The sequence below is a fragment of the Choloepus didactylus genome, chromosome Y, assembly GCF_015220235.1.
Source record: "Choloepus didactylus isolate mChoDid1 chromosome Y, mChoDid1.pri, whole genome shotgun sequence".
Classification (NCBI taxonomy): Eukaryota; Metazoa; Chordata; class Mammalia; order Pilosa; family Megalonychidae; genus Choloepus; species Choloepus didactylus.
In genome coordinates, this window is record NC_051335.1 from 4,648,414 (window position 1) to 4,667,447 (window position 19,034).

Genomic DNA, 19,034 nt, shown 5'->3' on the forward strand with positions numbered 1-19,034 from the left:
TGCTCAGGAATGATTATGGTTTGTAAACTTTCTTGGATATAGTAAGATCATGTTGGAAACAATAGAGTTATTTTAGGTTTTTTTTTCTCTTATTCCTTTGTTTTCTTAGGGGTTGTTAATTTTCTTGGGGTATGGTAGGAACATGTTGGAAGCAATGTAGTTATTTTAGATTATTTGTTTTTCTTACTCCTCTGTTTGGACATGGTTTATTATTTTTCTTGGGGTATGGTAGGAACATATTGGAAGCAAAGTAGGTATTTTAGGTTATTTGTTTTCCTTAATCCATTGCTTTGTTTGAAATGTTGTGGGGTTTTTTTGGTTGTTGTTTGCCTGTTTGTTTTTAATTATTTGATAAACAAAGTTAAAAAATTGAAAAAAAATCAGTAGAAAAATGGGAGTAAAAACTAAATGACAAATAGGGTGGGATGGGGGGATGGTTTGGGTATTCTCTTTTCACTTTTATTTTTTATTCTTATTCTCATTCTTTCTGATGTAAGGAAAATGTTCAGAAATAGATTGTGGTGATGAACGCATAACTATATGATCATACTGTGAACAGTTGATTGTATACCATGGATGACTGTATGGTTTGTGAATATATTTCAATAAAACTGAATTTAAAAAAAAATCTTCCCATTTCACAGATTAGCAAATGGAAGCTCAGAGTTATTAAGTAACTTCACTGAGGTCATATCACAAGTAAGTTACAGATCTGGGATTCAAAACTAGGCATTCTGGCTCTGGAGTCTGCACTTTTAATGACTTGGCTAAGCTGGCTCCTAAATAGTTAATCTGCCACAGAAAGGCTTAGGACAGAATATGAGTCAGTGGGAAAGGACTAGCTAAAATTACTCTTTTGCAGAATGTGCCTAACATTGACATTAATCCACTTCATCTCAGTTGTCCAGATAAAAATCTTCTGACTCTGCAATGGTCATAACAACCAGGGAAAAAGAATCCTTTCAATACCTGAAAAAACAGAAGGTTTGTCCTTAGTGTCCAATTTCTGGTACCATCTGGATGAGTCCTTTTGCTCTGGAACAAGAAGTTGTGACTGAGCTAGAGAGAAAAGGGCTGTGGTCAGAAACTGAGGAAACTTTCAATAAGTGGAATTTACCATAACCAAAACCATTTACTCAACACTCCTTAAATGCACAGGCCAGCAACACTCTTTTATGTGTGAATGTAAAGAAAGAGCCTAAGAAAATAAGGGCAGCTCTGGGGTCATTTGGAGGAAAATAGGGGATTACAGTCCGAGATAAGCTGAAGAGTCTGGAAACTGTGTCCTTAAAGCTGATCAGACTTGTCTCCTAACCTATCCTGGGGTTCACCCTGAAGAAAAAAAAATCATGGCAAAAAGGGTGAGGTACAGTACTAATGGACATCTGGCTCTGTATCAGAATGTCAGGATCTCACTCCCATTCAAATAGTAAAAAGAAACTTGCTGAGTCTTGAGTTACCTTCCTGAGCAGCAAGGACCTCTGAGAGGAACTTCCTGCAGTGTTCCTCGTCAGGGATTTCAAAGCGGCGCTCTCTGGTCCAGTCCCCCTGAATCCGAATTTTGCAGCCACCTAAAAAGAATTGAAACCCATATGCACATAGTGATGGAGTACATTTTATTGTGATCATACTCTCAACTTCTCAGGTTAATAGGATGAACTGTCTCAATGAGCAACCTGTTAGAGTGATATAATTAAGATCACAGTTTTCTATATTTTGATATATCTCTCAGATGTTGGCACCTCCAAATCCTAGTCAAAGATAAATCCCCCAACAATCCCTCTCTATCCCCTAGCTGGAAATTCCTATCATTAGAAATCCAGATCATTTATATTATGAGTATCTGAAGCTAAACCCAGGAGAGGCCCAGCAGACTCTGGCCATGTGCCTTCCCACATGACAGAGGAAACCCAGATGCCATCGGCCTTTTTTCAGAGACGCTTTAGCAAACCGGAACAAGCATGAAGGGAATAAAAGAACTACGACAGTTTGTTCACAGCTACAGATTTTACCTGGGGGATTAAACTTACAAACAAATTAAAAAAGAAAAAGAATAGTGAGACTAGTTTGAATTATTCTAAAAGAAATATATATACCTCATTACCTCAAGTGAAAAATGTATGTCTCAAATAAACTTATAAAAGCAATTAATGACCTAAGTTCAGTAGTAGTTTGGTTCAAGTTTAGCCAATTGGAAAACATGATAATAACAAGCAAAGTTATGTAGGACTTTAGTTTCTTATGTGTATAATATATTGTCTCCCCCTTTTTGATAGTTATCATCTGTTTCAATCATTTGGATATGGTGATCCAAAAGCCAATATACTTGTTGATATTTTTTAATTGATTTATTACATATAGTACTTTCTCATGCCCTACAAAACTATAAGCTCCCTGACAGCAAGAGGCTGCCTTGCATATACAGATTATTTAATGCAACATTTCTGATGGTCTAGGGTAACCATCTGCCCTGTTTTCTCTGGGATTGAAGAGTTTCCCAGGACACATGACTTTCGGGCTAAGACCAACAAAGTCCTAGGCAAATTTGGATGGCTGCTCACTCTACTGGTGACAATGATGCAAGACTTCACAGACAAAAGGCATTTAATAAATGGCTGCTGAACTGGACTCTTATATACTTAAAAAAAATAACAGATGAGAAAATAAAATGAAAATCCCGGTTTCTTACGGAGGAAATGCATATGTATACCTTTGGCTCTCATTTATTCCTGTGTATTTCTTGATGTTTCTATTTTCAAAGATTGGGTAAAAAAAGGAGATTAAAATTACCAATCAAAAGAAGAAAAGAGATAAAAAATGGAGAAAAAAATGAAAAAGAAGGCAACCAAGAGGACCAGAGATAAGGAAATTAATGTGGGTGCCACTGTAAGCAAGATAAAAAGGAGAGGGAATGAATACAGACTGCTAATTAGGAGCAGCCTTGAAGATACAGCGAAAACCTCCTTCAGGGCATAACGAGTCCTCCCTTTCTCAGATAATTTATATTAAAAGTGGTAAGACAAAGAACAGTTTCCATCTGTTGGAAATGTAGAACAAGAACACAAATTTTCTCCTATAATCCTTGAAAAATTTATTTTAGCAAATAAAAAATAAATTGACCCACTTAGTGGCCAGAGTATAGAAACTGCTTACAAAATAACACAGCATGCTATCACACAATGTTGTATGGAAAGAGGACAATCTACTTTTCTTCTCCCTTCCAAAACCCTTAGGACCTCCAACCTAGCAATCAGCAAACTGTCCTATATCCTCAACTTCTCTGAGCATTCATTCCCTCCATCTGTCAGTGGTTCTTAACTATGGGTGCATTAGAATTACCAGAGGCGCATTTAGAAAATACCGACACTGGCTGTTCTACCAAGATGGCAGTGTAAGACACTCTAAAGTGCTGTTCCCCCACAGAATCTTTGAAAAATTAGCAAAATGACACAGCCATGTTCCTCAAAACTCTAGAAAACAGTTAACGGGTTTCAGTAACTGGGTGAGTGCATTATCAAGTTAAAAACCACAGCTTTAAAAATAGGAGAAGCTCATGGCACTCTTGCCCCCACCTCCCGGCTCAGTGTGAAGCCAGTCTGAACTCCTACTGTGGGTCCCAGGCACTGTTCTGGAGGGAGAGGATTAACCTCTATGCAAATACTTGGGTGCCAGTATGTCAGTGTCAATTTATCAGGTGGCAGGTTACAAGACTGAACCAGGAAACTCATCTTTGACTCTGGTAGCAACCTGAAAGACTGAACCAGGAAACGTCTCTGGATCACCCCAGCAGAACTTGCCCTGAAGTAGAAGCAGCTTGTGGACATCTAAAGCAGTGTAAGAAACAATTGGGTCAAAAGTACTGGGGAAGAGGATTGCTGATAGATTCCTGTAAACAGGGAAATACTAAAGGCCATGAGCAAGCACATGCCCAGGATAAGACTAAGGCTCAGAAAAGACTGAGAGGACCCTGCACTTCCTTTGGCCTCCAGCTGATCTTCTTGATAGGAAGACTAAACTATGAAGGACAGCACCAGCCAATGCAGAATCAATTTGTAGACTGTGAAAGGTGTTTTTTAGTGTGTGTTGACTAGTCTGTTTTTGTTAGTTTATGGCATGCAAGGAAATCTCTGTCATATTACTACCTGGATACAAACATAAGGAACACACAGCTCAGGGACTGAATCCCAGAATTAACACAATCAAATATCAAAATGTACACTGTACAACAGAAGATCACAAGATGAACAAAGAAAACAGGAAATCATGGCGCATCCAAAGGAACAAGGTAACAAGTAAGAAACCATCAGTGAAGAATACCTGACTTTGGAAATATTGGACAAAACTTTAAAATCATGCAGTTCCATATGTTCAAGAAGATAAAGAAAAAAAGGAGAAAGAACTAAAGGATATGAGAAAAATGATGAATGAACAATGTGGAAATCTCAGTAAAGAGACAGAAATTATAAAGAGGAAACAAAAAGAAATGCTGAAGTTGAAGACCAAAATAAGTGAAATGAAAAATTCCCTAGAGCATTTCAACAACACACTGGAGCTGGCAGAATAAGATTCAGTGAACTTGAAGACAGTTGAAAGCATTTAGGCTTAGAGCAGAAAGCAAAAACAATGAAAAAAGTGAACAGAGCCTAAGTGACCTGTAGGACACCATCAAGCATACCAAAATATACATATTATGGTAGTCCCTGAGGGAGAAGAAAGAAAGAAAGGGGAAAAAGGAATAGTCAAAGATATAATAGCAAAAATCTCCCCCAGTTTAACAAAGGACATGAATTTTTACATCCAAGAATCCCAACAAACTCCAAACAGGATAAAATCAAAGAGAACTATGGCCAGACACAATAGCAATCAAACTGTCCAATGCCAAAGACAGAGAGTTATGAAATCTACAAGAGAAAGCCAACAAGTTATGTACAAGGAAAACCCAGTAAGTGTCAATTTCTCAGCAGAAACCATGGAGGCAAGAAGGCAACAGGACAAAATATTTAAAGTGCTGAAAGAAAACAACTGACAACCAAGAATTTTATATCCAGTAAGGCTGTCTTTCAAAAATGAGGGAGAGATTAAGATATTCCTAGATAAACAAGAGCACAGCGAGTTCATCATCACTAGATATGCCCTACAAGCAATGTAAAAGGGAGCTCTTTATGCTGAAAGGAAAGGACTCTAGAGAGTGGATTGAAGTGGCATACAGTAATAAAGACATCCAGTAAAGGTAACAACATCGGTAATTAGAGATGCTTGCAATATTGTGTTGTATTTTTTGGTATATAACTCCACTTTTTACTTGTTCCAGGTCCTAAGATACTAATGATAACTCTATGGTTATGGACATATAATATATAAAGATTTTATTTGTAAAAAAGTCCAAAGAAATGTGGGGGGAGGTGGAGGGGTATTTGTGTGTGCTACTGAGGTTAAGTTAATATCGAATCAAATATGATTGTTGTGCTGGTTTGAAGCTGTTATGCACCCCAGAATAGGCCATGTTCTTTTAATCCATTACTGTGGGTGTAGACCTATTGTTGGTGGGATCTTTTGATTAGGTTGTTCCAATTGAGATGTGACCCACCCAATTCAAGGTGGGTCTTAATCCTTTACTGGAGTCCTTTATGAGGATAAAAGACAGAAAAAGCACAGAGAGCTTAGAGAAAAACACCCAGAGAAGTTTGGAGACAGTTTAGAGAGAAAAAGTACCCAGATAGAGCTTAGAGAGAAAAGCCCCATAGATGTTAAGAGAGGACCCACAGAAGCTCAGAGAGGAGGTCACTGGAACGAGGAGCTGAAAGCAATGAAATCAGGGAGTGAAGGAACCAGCAGACGCCGGCCATGTGCCTTGTTAGCTGACAAGAGGAACCCTGGATGCCAGCAGCCTGTCTTCAGAGAAGGTATCATCCTGTTGATGCCTTAATTGGGACATTTTCATGGCCTTAGAACTCTAAATTTTCAAGCTAATAAATCCCCACTGTAAAAGCCACCACATTTCTTGTATATTGCATTCTGGCAGCTTAAGCAAACCTAAATGATTGTTATAGATTTAGTATCTTAAATTTAAGCCCCTTGGTAACTTCAAAGAAAATATCTGACAAATATAAACAGAAGGAAATGAGAAGGAACTAAAATGATACACTACAAAAAAAATGAAATGAAAGAAAGCATTAATGGAAGAACTGAAGGACAAAAAAGGTGTAAGACTTACAAAAACCAAATATAATATGGCAGAAGAAATTCCTGCATTTAAATGTTACTTTAAATGTAAATGGATTAAACTTTCTGGTCAAAAGGCAGAAATTGTCAGAATGGATACAAAAGCATGACTCAGCTATATGCAGTTTACAAAAGATTCATCTTAATTTCAAAGGTACAAGTATGTTGAAAGTGAAAGGATGGACAAAAGCAGACTATGCAAATAATAAGCAAAAGAGAGCTGGGGTAGCTATACTAATCAGAAAAAAACAGACAGTAAGTAAAAAACTGCTTCCTAGACCAAAAGGGGGAAGAGAAATGAAACAAAATAAAGTTACAGAGACTGAGAGATTTCAAAGGGAGATGAGAGGTCATTCTGGAGGTTCTTCTTATGTATTATATAGATATCCCTTTTAGTATTTAGCAGATTAGAATAGCTAGAAGGAAATACCTGAGACTGTTGAACTGCAATCCAGTATCCTTGATTCTTAAAAATAATCGTATAACTAAATAGCTTATATGATGTGACTGTGTGATTGTGAAAACCTTGTGGCTCACACTCCCTTTATCCAGTGTATTGACAGATGAGCAGAAAAATGGGAACAAAAAGTAAATGAATAATGGGGGGGAAAGGGGTATACGATGTTTTGGGTATTCTTTTTTACTTTCATTTTTATTTTTATTTTTATTTTTTGGAGTAATGAAAATGTTTAAAATTGATTGTGGTGATGAATGCACAACTATATGATGATACAGTGAACAACTAATTGTACACTCTGGATAACTGCATGGTATGTGAATATATCTCAATAAAATTGCATAAGAAACTGCTTTGAGGGACAAAGAGGGTAACTATATACTGATAAAGGGGTCAATTCAACAAGAAGACATAACAATTATAAATATATTTGCACCTAACAGCACAGTCCCAAAATATATGAAGCAATTATTGATGGATCTGAAAGGAGAAATAGACAGTTCTACATTAGTAGGAAACTTTACTACACTACCTTCAATAATGGATAGAACATCTAGATAGAACATCAATAAGGAAACAGACTTGAATGACACCACAAGGCAACTAAACCTAACAGACATATATAGAACCTATCACCCAATAGCAGCTATATGAGGATTTGAATTATTTTAAAATATATATAAAAGACTGGAAAGCAATATGTCAAAATGTTAACCACATTGGTGATTCTCTGGATTGCAGAAGAATAATTTTGATACTTCAAACTCATCTGAATTTTCTTAACTATAATGACTACACATTACCTTTGTAATCAGAACACATTATTTAAAAAGCATTTAATACCAATACCCAGACAATGGAAGAATGGAAAGAAATCTGTTTACAGTGAAATCAGGCTTGACAGATAAACCCAGGGTCTCCCTTCTACAACACAGTGTGTGTTCTGAAGTTTTATGTATGAAGCCCAAGCATCAAAATAAAATCTGGTTTCATCACAAATTTTACTAAACGGGCAGAAAAAGATTTTATTCAAGTGGTCACTTAACTGTCCTTCCCCTGTAACCCAGTATCTTGACCTCTGAACATAGCAACACATGGCTAATTTCTATAACATAAGGAGAGATTACAATAAAATTAATGCTGTAAATTAAGTGTTTATAAGAGAAAAGGCACAGCTCAGCTCAACTTCTCAGCTTTGGATCAAATACCTCTTTCTACATCAAGAACAAGGCATTTTGGTTGACACTGCTGCTGAACTACCCTTGCTCTAGTTTTGTTCTCTTAATGTTGTTTTTGCCTTCTCTCTAAGCAGAATTCAACACATAGGTACTAAGTTATTTTCTCTCTCAGATACCTGCAGTAGAAGCTAGAAGCTGGGTTTACTTAGCCTTTCAGAATCAGCCCTTAAGGTTGCTAAAATTCATGACAAAATAAAGGAATGATAAAACCAGAACCGGAAAAATCCAACCTAAACCATTCAATACAAACTGATGGTGCCAAAGGCAGGTACTGTGTCTAAACAAAATTATGTATAACCCATAGCTCCTAGCTCAATGCCAAGTCCCACACATCCAACAACTCAACCAAGTGTTAACTGATAAAGGTAACTCGTTTGATGTAGATTCATGTGGTCAGATACTCTTTTTTTCCATAGCAACCTCAGAGTGGCCTCAGTAGCAGTGGAGTGACCATTTCCTCCTCCCCAAAACAATTCAATTAGATGATAAACAAAGAACAGCTTGCATAGAAAGTCAATGAGGATTTGCTTCAAACAGATAAAAGTTAGAGAATAGAGACAGTGAGAAGGAAGACCATGTTCCCTCCAATAAAGAATCAGATGCCTTGAGGGGATGGGAATTTAAAAAAAAAGACCAAAAGGCATGCCTGGGAAAAGTAATGTAGCCTCCCAAAATATTATAACAAGTAAAGGAAAACATTGAGTTAACATACAAAAATTAAAATAGGGTGGAAAAAAACTTAAAACATACAGCAGTTTAAAAATAACCAAAAAATAAAACCAACCAAACAAAAAAAACCCAACCAATAAACCCCATGTGCTTTACACATTGTACAAGCCTTCCCTACAATCATCAACTCCACAACGATTTAACTGAGAACAAGTAGCTCCAAGAAGTTCAGCATTAGAAAAGCAGATCATATTTTCCATATGTATAAAAATTTTTGCCAACTACCTGCTTTTTTCTTTTTTTTTAGGCTTATCCTAAAATTTTTTTTTTTTTTAGTATTCCTCCCATGCTAATTTGTACAGCTGCCTTAAGAAAATGGGAAATATGGGATAAAATGGTAAAATAAAAGATGTGCCAAAAATATAAACATAAATATAAATATAGCAGGTATTCAAGTAAATATTTGTTGAATGGAAATCCTCTCCATTCAGAAAAATACTCACTGTTTGATGCTATGTCAATCAAAAGAGTTTCTTCCGCTTCTGAGGGGAAAAAAACAACAGGATCAGGAAAGAGAAAACCATTCATTACAACCAAAGAAATTATATGCCTAACTAAACAACTGCTTCTCTCACTCACCACTCCTAGGTCTAAGAACACAATAAAAAAAAAACCCTTTGCTTTTTTGCTTAGTATTTTTTTAAAAAGGATTTTAATAGCACTAGGCTCCAACGATTATAAGCAATTCAACCAAAAGAAAAATGAATTAAGTAACCAAATGGAACTACTCAAAGTAAATCAACAGAATGACAAACAGTAGGGAAAATAACATGTTAATTCAAGTTTAATTCCTCTCAACTATAACACAGTGACTTAATATAATCTAGTATCATTTAGATACTTCTAATAGAAAGCCAAGGAAATAACCCCAAAGTCCCAGAAGTGAATTACTTTCTTAACTCAGATCTATTCACTGAAAATTTCCCAGTGATCTTATTATCTTTGTCCCTGCCCCACATAGAAGCAGAGTATACCTGAAGTTCAGACTACAATTAACACCTGTGGGCCCAAGGCCCACCACACCCAACAGGACGTATAAAACAGGCAAAGCACAGTCTCTGTCTCCAAGTTCAGAGTTCTCTTTTATCTCAAAGGCTCTCCTGGACTTTCTTCCTTACTTAAAATGTCTAGACCCAATCTACCCATTTCTCTCCAACTTCCCTTCATTTGACTGTTAGTACCTGACTGACCCTCCTGGCTGATTAAACTCTGGATACTAGCTCCTTTGGATTGGAGTGGTCTCAGCCTTTTCTAGCTCACTCATTTGATTGTATATTTGGCTCCATTATTCAGGTAAGGAACTGAGTTGTCCAATATTAGACAGAAAAAGAGTCTCAATACTATTGCTACCATGATCAACAAAGGGAAAATAGGAATCCACCACTGATCATCAACAACTTTTAGTTCCATAAAACCTGAGCATTTACAGAATGTTTTCAAAACAGTCTAATCAGGTCGGGAAATAGAAAAGATGTGAAAACTCAAGGAGGTAAGTTCCTTTCATCATGGGAAATTACTGTGTGCATGTGCACATATTTTCCCAGATGCCAAGAAGCACTGCAATCTAACAATCTGCTATGTCTTATTAAAAACAATACTAAGAAAAATGGGGAAAAGAGACTCTGGAAGTAGCACAAAAAGGTAAAGAGCTAATAGGATACTAGTCTGAAGTCATGTTCTTTGGCTTTTCTCCTCCTTAAAGGGCTGGGTATGTAACAAAGGGTGTTTAACACCTTGAAAAGTTAGGTGATCACAGCAACTCACTAAAGCATGTAGGTGCCTTGCTTAAAATGTCTCTCACAAGGCTAAATATCTATGACTTCCTTTTCTACACAATGTGGATACGATTCACTACAGGTATTTTTAATTGTTAATACATGCTGCCTTAAAAAAATCATACCCTATGACTTAGCAATTCCAATTACAGGAATAAATCCTAAGGAAATGAGATTTGCCGGAAGATTTATATGCAGAGATGTTCATCAAAAACCAAAATCAAACACAGGGGAATAATGACATGAAGGGCCATTTAAAATGGAATAGTATACAGCCATTAATATGATGGAAAAGCACTCATAATATGATGGCATGTGTAATAGAAAAATTGTATATATAGTACGAGTCCTACCTACCCTGAAAGTTACATGTGTTAGAAAAAAGAAAAATGTTATGTTTATCTCTGAAGGATGGGAATTTGGGTAACTTATTTTCTTTAGACTTTTCTGTACTTTCTAAACTTTTTACTGTGTGTGTGTGTGTATGTAACTTTTGTAATCAGAAAAAAAAATAAATGTAGTTTAAGAAACAAATCAGTGCCAGATAAGATTCAATTACATTTTTCCTAAGGCTCTCCTCAAGTTTTCCAAAAACCTCCATCCAATACAGAATGTTTCAGCCTGGTCAAGTCAATGTCAATGAGTCCCCTGAAAACATAATGCATTTGTTCTCTAGTCATCAAGTTCCTTTCTAGAGCAATTTGGGATGACAGAAGCAACACCTCCTACACAAATCTCCCAATTTTTGAGCTGCTGTTCCCAAAGCCCAAATCTGAGAGAAGGAAATCAAGTATTTCCTCCCTGGAATCAATTTTCTTATAAGTCACCAAAGACAAGATTTGAACCTAGCACAATGAGTATAAGGTATTGCAATCTGGCAAGGCTTGCTGCCAAATGTTTTCATTTCAAATAGTGTGGAGAGAGTGCTGAATATGTGTGAATCCAGGCAACCCTAATGCTTTACAATGAGCAGTGTGTTATTTAGCCCCCCAAATGTTATTTAAATCCACACACAGGTCAGTCAGTATAAAAGACTACATACCCCAGCCAGGGAAGCAGGTGAGACAATACATAGTCCAGTACAATTCTTTAGGCCTCTTTAGACAAAACATTTATCCTCCTCTCATGGTAGGTAAGTGATGTTATCTTTTTATGCAAAGAGTAATACATTTAATTTCACTTGCAGTGATAAATTTTAAGTATGTAGGGTATTATACAATGCAATAATGACCAAGGAAAAACATTATAAAACTAGCTGGGCAATTAAAGCTAGTACCTTGAACACATCTAAAGTGGCTATTTACAGGAATGATATCTTGAACATGCTGTTCCTTCTCATGCAACTGGATTATTAACCTAGGAAACAGAAGAATGCATCAATGAATAGCTACTGCAAAACCCAAATATTTAACAACAAAATACAATGTTGTCTTGTTATCAAATCTAGTCTGGCACATAGGAGTCACTCATGTTTGTTGAACAAATGAAATAGAAAATTTAAAACTTAGCTTTTCTAATATATTCCCATGTCTTTGGGTAAAAAAATGGTTCTGTCTTTTCAAACAAGCATACAGGTTGATGGAGAAACAAAAGGAGGTACCCGGCCAGCCAGATCACTCAAAACCCCAGTGACTAATAAGGTAGCCAGATTGTCTTCACATCCCTCGTGTTGTTCCTTTGGCTTCCAACTTCATGCTGGTATTCCTAAAATAAGCATTACTGAACTTAGTTCCTCAGCATGAAATGCAAGACTTCTAAAATCCTTACGTACTCCTGTAATATTAACCTTCATTTCTTTTCATTTCTTTCTCATTGGCCAATGTCTCCTAGCTTCGCCAAAGTCATCAGGTGGTACTATTTGTTAGGAATGCTCCTCTCTTTTCTTCCTGGAGAACATCTACCTAACCTTTAAGACCCAGTTCAAATATCACCTCCTTGGCGAAGTTTTTCCAATACTCTCAAGCAGAATCAGTGGCCTCATCCTCTTTGCTTGCCCCTCTATTACAGCACTTACATGCCCTCTTAGATATATTTATATTTCCCCATTGATTTGAGCTCCTTGAAAGCAAGGACACTATCATACTCAGTTTTCTCTCTTGCCTAGTAGGTGCTCAATAAACATTTGTTGAATAAATTAACTACCTTAATTAACTTACAAACAGAGACTAATTTCTAAGTATAGCTACTCAACTTCTGACAATAAAAATGTCATTGTTTTGAAGGTTTGATTTCTATTTTGCTGTCTTTTGCGGGGGGAAGGGGGGCCTAAAGTTTTAGCTTTTTGGATTTTTTTTTCAAAGGTGTTAACTTTGAGGAGGATAACCTAGGGAAAGAAATTGATTCGATAGAACTAAGGGAAATAAAATACTAATGCTGTCTTTTCTGTTTGCTTAACTTGCAGGGGTTTATATTTTAAATTGATTGGGGAACTACGTTGAAGGCCCCTTTCAACCTGGAAAGTTCATGATTTAAGCAGAGTTCTGTAAACTCAGATGAAGATCAGAGACTGGATAAAAGACTTAAAAAGTAAGGGTCAAGGAGTAAGAGCTTACGTTGAGGAAAAATAACACAAATCAATATAATCTCAAAATAAATAATGTAGACTAGAAATGGTGTTGAACATTAGCAGAGGCTTCAACTGGACTGCATTGTTAAAAACCATCACAAAACAAAGATAACTGAATACCACAAACATTTATTGAATATCTGTTAGTCAATAAATTGTAGCCAGAACGTAAAAGCTAAGAATAAAGCATAAAAATTCTTTCAAAATGTAATAAATCATTGCAGAACAAAAAAAGATTTTTAAAAAAGGTATATGGCAAAACAATAGAATCAGAATTTGACAGATGTCAAATATTAAACAGTATGTGACATAATGTCAAAGCAAACACAGCATTATCCCTAGGAGAGAAATACTTTGATTTGTTCAAGGAAGGTTTAAGCTGAACTATAGGTTCTATCATAACCTATTATCCTTGGAAAAAATGAACCCTAGTGTTTTGATGCCTCATTTCCAAAATACTTATTTTTAATTGTAATTTTGGCCTCTCAAGTAAATTTCTCCTATGGGTGACTTTGGAAAAGCTCCAGATGTAAAGATTAAGACAGGCTTCAAGATCTAGGATAAGAAGGTCAAAGGTAAAAAAATTCTGGAGACCCAAGAACAAAGAAGTTACCCAAGACACAAGAATTTGAGGATTATAGATGGTATTAGGGTATTAGTGATTTCTAGGAAATGATTTCAAAAGAAACTTCTCACACAATATAATTTTGAGATAAGTTACTGAAATTGAGATTGAAGCCCCCCTACATAGCTAGGAGTCAGCATACAGTAATTAAGAGCTGGAGTTGCAGAGCTATGTTGAATGGATTCAAACCCCAGCTATGCTATTTCCCAACTGTAAGCAAATGACAAACTCACTGTGCTCAATTTCTATATTGATAAAAGGAGGACGATGATGATATTACTATTTCTTAGTAACCCTCATATGAAAAGAATATACTTGGCACATGTTAAACCATTAAATGTTAGTTATTACTATACTCTTGAAACTTACACAGAATTAGAACACAAGAATTTGACAATTTCTCTGTGGGGAGGATACAAATAGGCGAGTTACTGCTGCAAGTTTAAAAGTACTTCTGGTACAAGAGCCCAGACAGGATGCAGCTCTTACCTCAACGCCAGCCACTCACTCCCTTATTAATTAAATAAGTTACAGACCCACTAAACTAAGGGATTCTCAGAAAGAATCTTATGTCAAGAAGTGAGTGGACACCAAAGGGAGGAGGTTTGGGTTCACAGGGATAGGGGACTAAGATGATCATTATGGATACTTTTCAGATGAGACCTTAGTGGCAAGGGAGTGAGATTAGCAGCTATATAGTGACAGCTTATCAAAACAATCTTTTGCCCAGTCAAGTCTTACTGAGCTCCTATGTGCAAGGCAGAGTGGAAGGTGTCACAATGATAAAATGCCAAATGTCATTTATACTTCTTCACATTTCATCACCTTTTATCTCCCACAGTCAAGTCAATATGTGAGGCAGTTACTGGTCTCTACTGAACTATTATTGAATTAATGAACATGCCTTAGAGCAAGCTGAAAGTCTTTCAATTTTGTGGAATCAGGGAGTGGGGAGACTGGAGAAACCAGTTGAATGGGGTTAAGAAAAGGCAAGCCTGTAAGATTAACAATGAAGCCATTTTAAAGGGCTTTTACTTTTCATAAAACACTTTTGCATTTATGATTTCCCCAGCCACAACTCCAAAGGCTCGCTATAATGTAAGGCAGTTAATATTTTTATTCAACCGGTGAGAAAACTAAGGCCCAGAAAGCTTACACAACACATGTCAGTTGCAGGGGCAGGAACTAAGAACCCAGGCTTCCTCCATACCCATTCAGTCCTCTCACTGAGCAATAATGCCCGGCGCAATATAGCGCTTAGGAAGGCGGGGGGGGGGGGGGGGAGAGGCCTGTCGTTGGAGAGCACCCTCGCACTTCACACCTGGGTACGAACCTGCTGCCCACGAGACCTCAGTGGGAAGAGCGTGGGTGACAGCAGTTTGGGGTTGGGAGGTAAGGGCAAGCTCCCCTCCTCTGCGGGAATCAAGTGGTTGCTTACTCATACTGCCCATTCCTCTGGGCTAGGGTCAGGGCGCAGGGTTTCCGGAGGGGTCCCTTCATCTCCATACCCTCGACAGTATGCGCGCGCTAGTCAAGAGTCTCCTCTAGAAGCGCAACCAGGGAGGGGTAGCGTGGTGCCGGGCGGAGGCAGTCTGTCGCCCCTCCGCCCGCCTTTCCCGACCCCACAGGCATCGCCTCCCGCGCCACATCTCCCACCCCCAGCTCTAACCTGTAGCTTCTTGACCTGGCCAACCCCCTCCCCCTGGTTCCGCAATCCCCCCAGATCCCCGACCCCGGCCCGACAAGGCCTCCCCTCCCCCTTTCCTCAGACGGATACGGCAAGGGGCTGGGCTCCAACCCGGAGCGGCGGCTCCATTGGGGCGGCCTCCAGGCTTAGCGGGGTTGCAAACTGCGGGCAAATCCGACGACGCTGCCTCCCTCGCTCTCACATCCACTCGCCTGGGCTGCGCGTCTTTTGCGGAACGGCTCCGCGCCGCCAGCTGGGAGCCGGGAGCTTGACCCGAGAGAGAGCGGCGCCTCGCGCCCCCGCCAGTTTTCCAGGCCGCCGCAGATTCCGCCCCCTGCGGCCAAACTTTGGAACTGCAGTGAAAGACCGGACGGGAGATATCTTTACTGCGTCCAACAAGGAATGCATTTTAAATACTACCTGTGACGCCGGAATTGTTTTGGGGACTGTGAAGATCATCACAGAAACAAAATACAGTCATGCCTATCAGGGAGCTCAGAAGGTGTTGGGCCAAAAGGAGTCACATCATCCAGTCGATATTACAATGCACCACGTGGGTTATCCTACCTCTCAGATGTTTTTCCCTTTCTCTTCTTTCTGCTCCCTAAACCAGAAGATCTCCCAAAACTCAGACTCTTGCTCCTCCTTTGTGTCCTCTCCAGGTGACTTCTAAGCAAGCAAGGTCCAAATATATATCCCTGACCCTGACCTTTTATCTAATATACCCCATTGTTAACACAGTACATAATACTGTATGACAAAGCAAACATTTCACACAGTCTAGGCTTGAACCTTCAAAGCTATATGCTTTCTTCCTCTCTCCTAATTTCTCTGTATCCCTTCAACAAGCCTTGTTAATATTTTTCTTGGGAATTACTTTTAGATTCCTTGTTTTCTCTCCATTTACTCTATTTCAAGCCCTTGTGATATCCTGTCTGGGGTTACTGCATTTTCCCCAAATGAATCCTGTTGCCTTTAATCACTCTTAAGCATTTTTTTTCTGTTGACAGGGATAAGAATATTTTTCTCCCAGAGTAGTGTTTTAATTATTGTTACTCATTTGCTCAAGAATCTATGATGGACTAGATATCAAGAGAGATTGTAAGCTACAGTAATTACAAATGGTTCGGCTATAGATGGATCAATGGAACAGAATACAGAGCCCCCAAACAGACCCACACATATATGGAAAATTGATATTCCGCATATATGGCATTTTAAATCAGCAGGGAAAGAATAGATTTTCCACTAAATTGTGCAGGGGCTATTGATTATGCATATGGAAAATTTTAAAATTAGATCCCTACCACACAGAATACAGGACAAAAATTAACTCCCAGTGGATTAAAGATCTAAATGTGAAAAGCAAAATTTTACAACTTTCAGAACAAAGTAGGAGAATATCTGTATGAGTTGGAATAGGGAATGAGAATGATTACTTAAGACACTGGAAAGTGCAAACAATAAAGTGCGACAATAGATTGATATGTTTAGCCACATTAAATTTCAAAATGTATGTACTTCAAGACAGTATAAATAAGTTAAAAGACAAGCCACAGACTGGGAGAAGATATTCTCATTGGATGTAATCAACAAAGGATGACCTATAAGCTTAAGACTTCTGGTTATCTTTACCTTTCTGACTTCCTCTCCTGCTACTTTTCTCCAGCTCACTCTGTTTAATCACACTGGTTCCTTGCTGACCCTAGGACTTGTCAGACACGCTCTTGCCTTGGGGCCTTTGCATGTGCTGTTCATTCCTGCCTGCATTCTCACACTCCTTCAGGTCTTTTCTCAAATGTCACTTTCTCAGTGAGGCCTTCCCAGACCACTTTGTTTAAAATTGTCATTCGATAATCCCCTTCCCACACACGTTCCCTATCCCTCTTCTCTGTTTATTTTCTCCATAGGATTTATCACTATCTATTGTACTCTCTATTTTATTCATCAATCTAGTTTATTGTTTACCTTCCTCGACTAGAATGTAAGCTCCCTCAGGGCAGGGATTTTTGTCTGTCTTGCTGATAGCTGTATTCCTAGTACCTAGAACTGTTCCTGGGATAAAGCAGATGCTCAAAAAATACTGATTAAATGAACGAATCTGTTAGTACCCCAAATGTATAAAGAACTAAAAATCAGTAAGAAACAGAAAGAAACCAGGTAGAAAAGTTGACAAAAAATGTATGAATAAGCAAGTCATAATCAAGGAAACTCAACTTTATTGCTATTCAGGGAAATGCAAATTAAAACCATGAGATACCAAGACTGCTAAAAGGAGTATAAATTAGTAGAACTGCTTTGAAGAGCAATCTGACAATTTCTAATAAAGTGAATATGTAATACCCTTCAAACCAGAAATGTCATTTTTGGTATAAACCTTGGCAAAACTCTAACCTTTGTGCATAAAGAGACGTGTAAAAGAACATTCATTGCAAAATTATTTGTAACCTCAAAAAGACTTGGAAGCACCTTAAATGTTCATCGGTAAGTAAATGGATGAATAAATCATGGTGTACACGAAGTTGAATACTATCTTGAAATGAAAATGAATTAACTAGAGCTAAATGTTTTAAATGGTTAAATCTCAAAAATATAATGCTGAGCAAAAAGAGAAAACTGCAAAATGTATATAGTATACCGTTTATATTAAGCTTGAAAACATTATCTGTTGCTTATGTGCGGGACACTGATTACGTGCTTCAACTTGGCGGGCCTGGGCTGGGGGACCTGATCAGCCCCTGGGGAGGGTGGTGGGCACGGGCGACAGCGCCCTCTACAGCCCCCCGGGCCTGGGAAAGTGAGGCCGGAGGCAGGCCCCATTTCCTCACCCAAAATACCACTGTTAGGGGAGGCTTGCCGGAGGGAACCGCCTTTTCCCCACCCCCTTATCTTGCCCGGACACTCCCCGTTGCCAGTGCAACTCCCATCACCACCAGTGCGCATACATTGTTGCCAGACACCGTTACCGGAGCAACTCTCGCCCCTTTTCAATCAACCTCCGCGCCCTCTCAGAACCAATCCAAGCCTTTAACCCCTACAGCTACCCCGCCCTCTAAACGCCCAATATAAGCTTGTACTCTCCCCTAATAAACTCTCTTGGTTTCTTCACCCTAAAAGAACCGTGTCCCGCCTGTTCCTTTCTCGCCGCCCTCCATACTTTGCACGCCTCCCGCCGGGGACCTGGCCAAGTCCTCCGCCTCGCCCTCGCCTCCGGGAAAGAGCCCCCGCCGCCGGTACCCTCGAAGCAATCCTGAGAGCCTAGGATTTAGCAACCGGCCGCCACCCCCCCCCCACAGACGAATCAACTGCGACCGCACTTATGGCTACCTAGATATGTAGTAATAGTATATAAAACATCATCACCAAATTTAAAGATGGAGATGTTTGAGATTGGTGAGGGTTACACTGGGACTATTGACTATATCTGTAATATGTAACTCCTTAAACACAACCTGAAAGTGTGAGATTTGGTAGAACTGGGTGGTGGGTACATACACTGGTTATGTTATTCCATGTACTTTCCTGTGTTTGAAATTGTTTGCCATGTATGAAAATGAAAAATAAAGAAAAATGTTTAGGAGAGGGTTAGTGGTGTCAAACACTAAAAGTAGGACAAAGAAACTGAGGATTGAAAGATCTTCTTTGGATGTGTCAAGGAGTTCATTGGAGACCGCTGAATGTGCAGTTTCAATAAATGGTGAGGGTAGAAATGAGATTACAGGGAATTCAGGAGGG

The 19,034-nt window shown here is 38.6% G+C and overlaps 1 protein-coding gene across 3 annotated transcripts in view; it reads right to left on the reverse strand.

Annotated features, from left to right (window-relative positions):
• Nucleotides 1–15,542, reverse strand: part of OCRL (OCRL inositol polyphosphate-5-phosphatase) — a 63,938-nt gene extending 48,396 nt beyond the window's left edge. For 2 of the 3 annotated variants that reach the window (XM_037822791.1, XM_037822790.1), the window contains exons 1-4: nt 11,464–11,537; nt 9,090–9,128; nt 1,461–1,571; nt 970–1,059 (exon numbers count right to left, since the gene is read on the reverse strand). In XM_037822791.1, the coding sequence (XP_037678719.1) occupies nt 970–1,059; nt 1,461–1,571; nt 9,090–9,128; nt 11,464–11,533 (310 nt within the window). In that variant the 5' untranslated portion in view covers nt 11,534–11,537. Of the gene's footprint in view, nt 1–969; nt 1,060–1,460; nt 1,572–9,089; nt 9,129–11,463; nt 11,538–11,697; nt 11,778–15,050; nt 15,131–15,389 lie in introns of those variants that run through there. The other variant, XM_037822792.1, reaches the window with a different exon arrangement.
• Nucleotides 15,543–19,034: the final 3,492 nt, after the last annotated feature.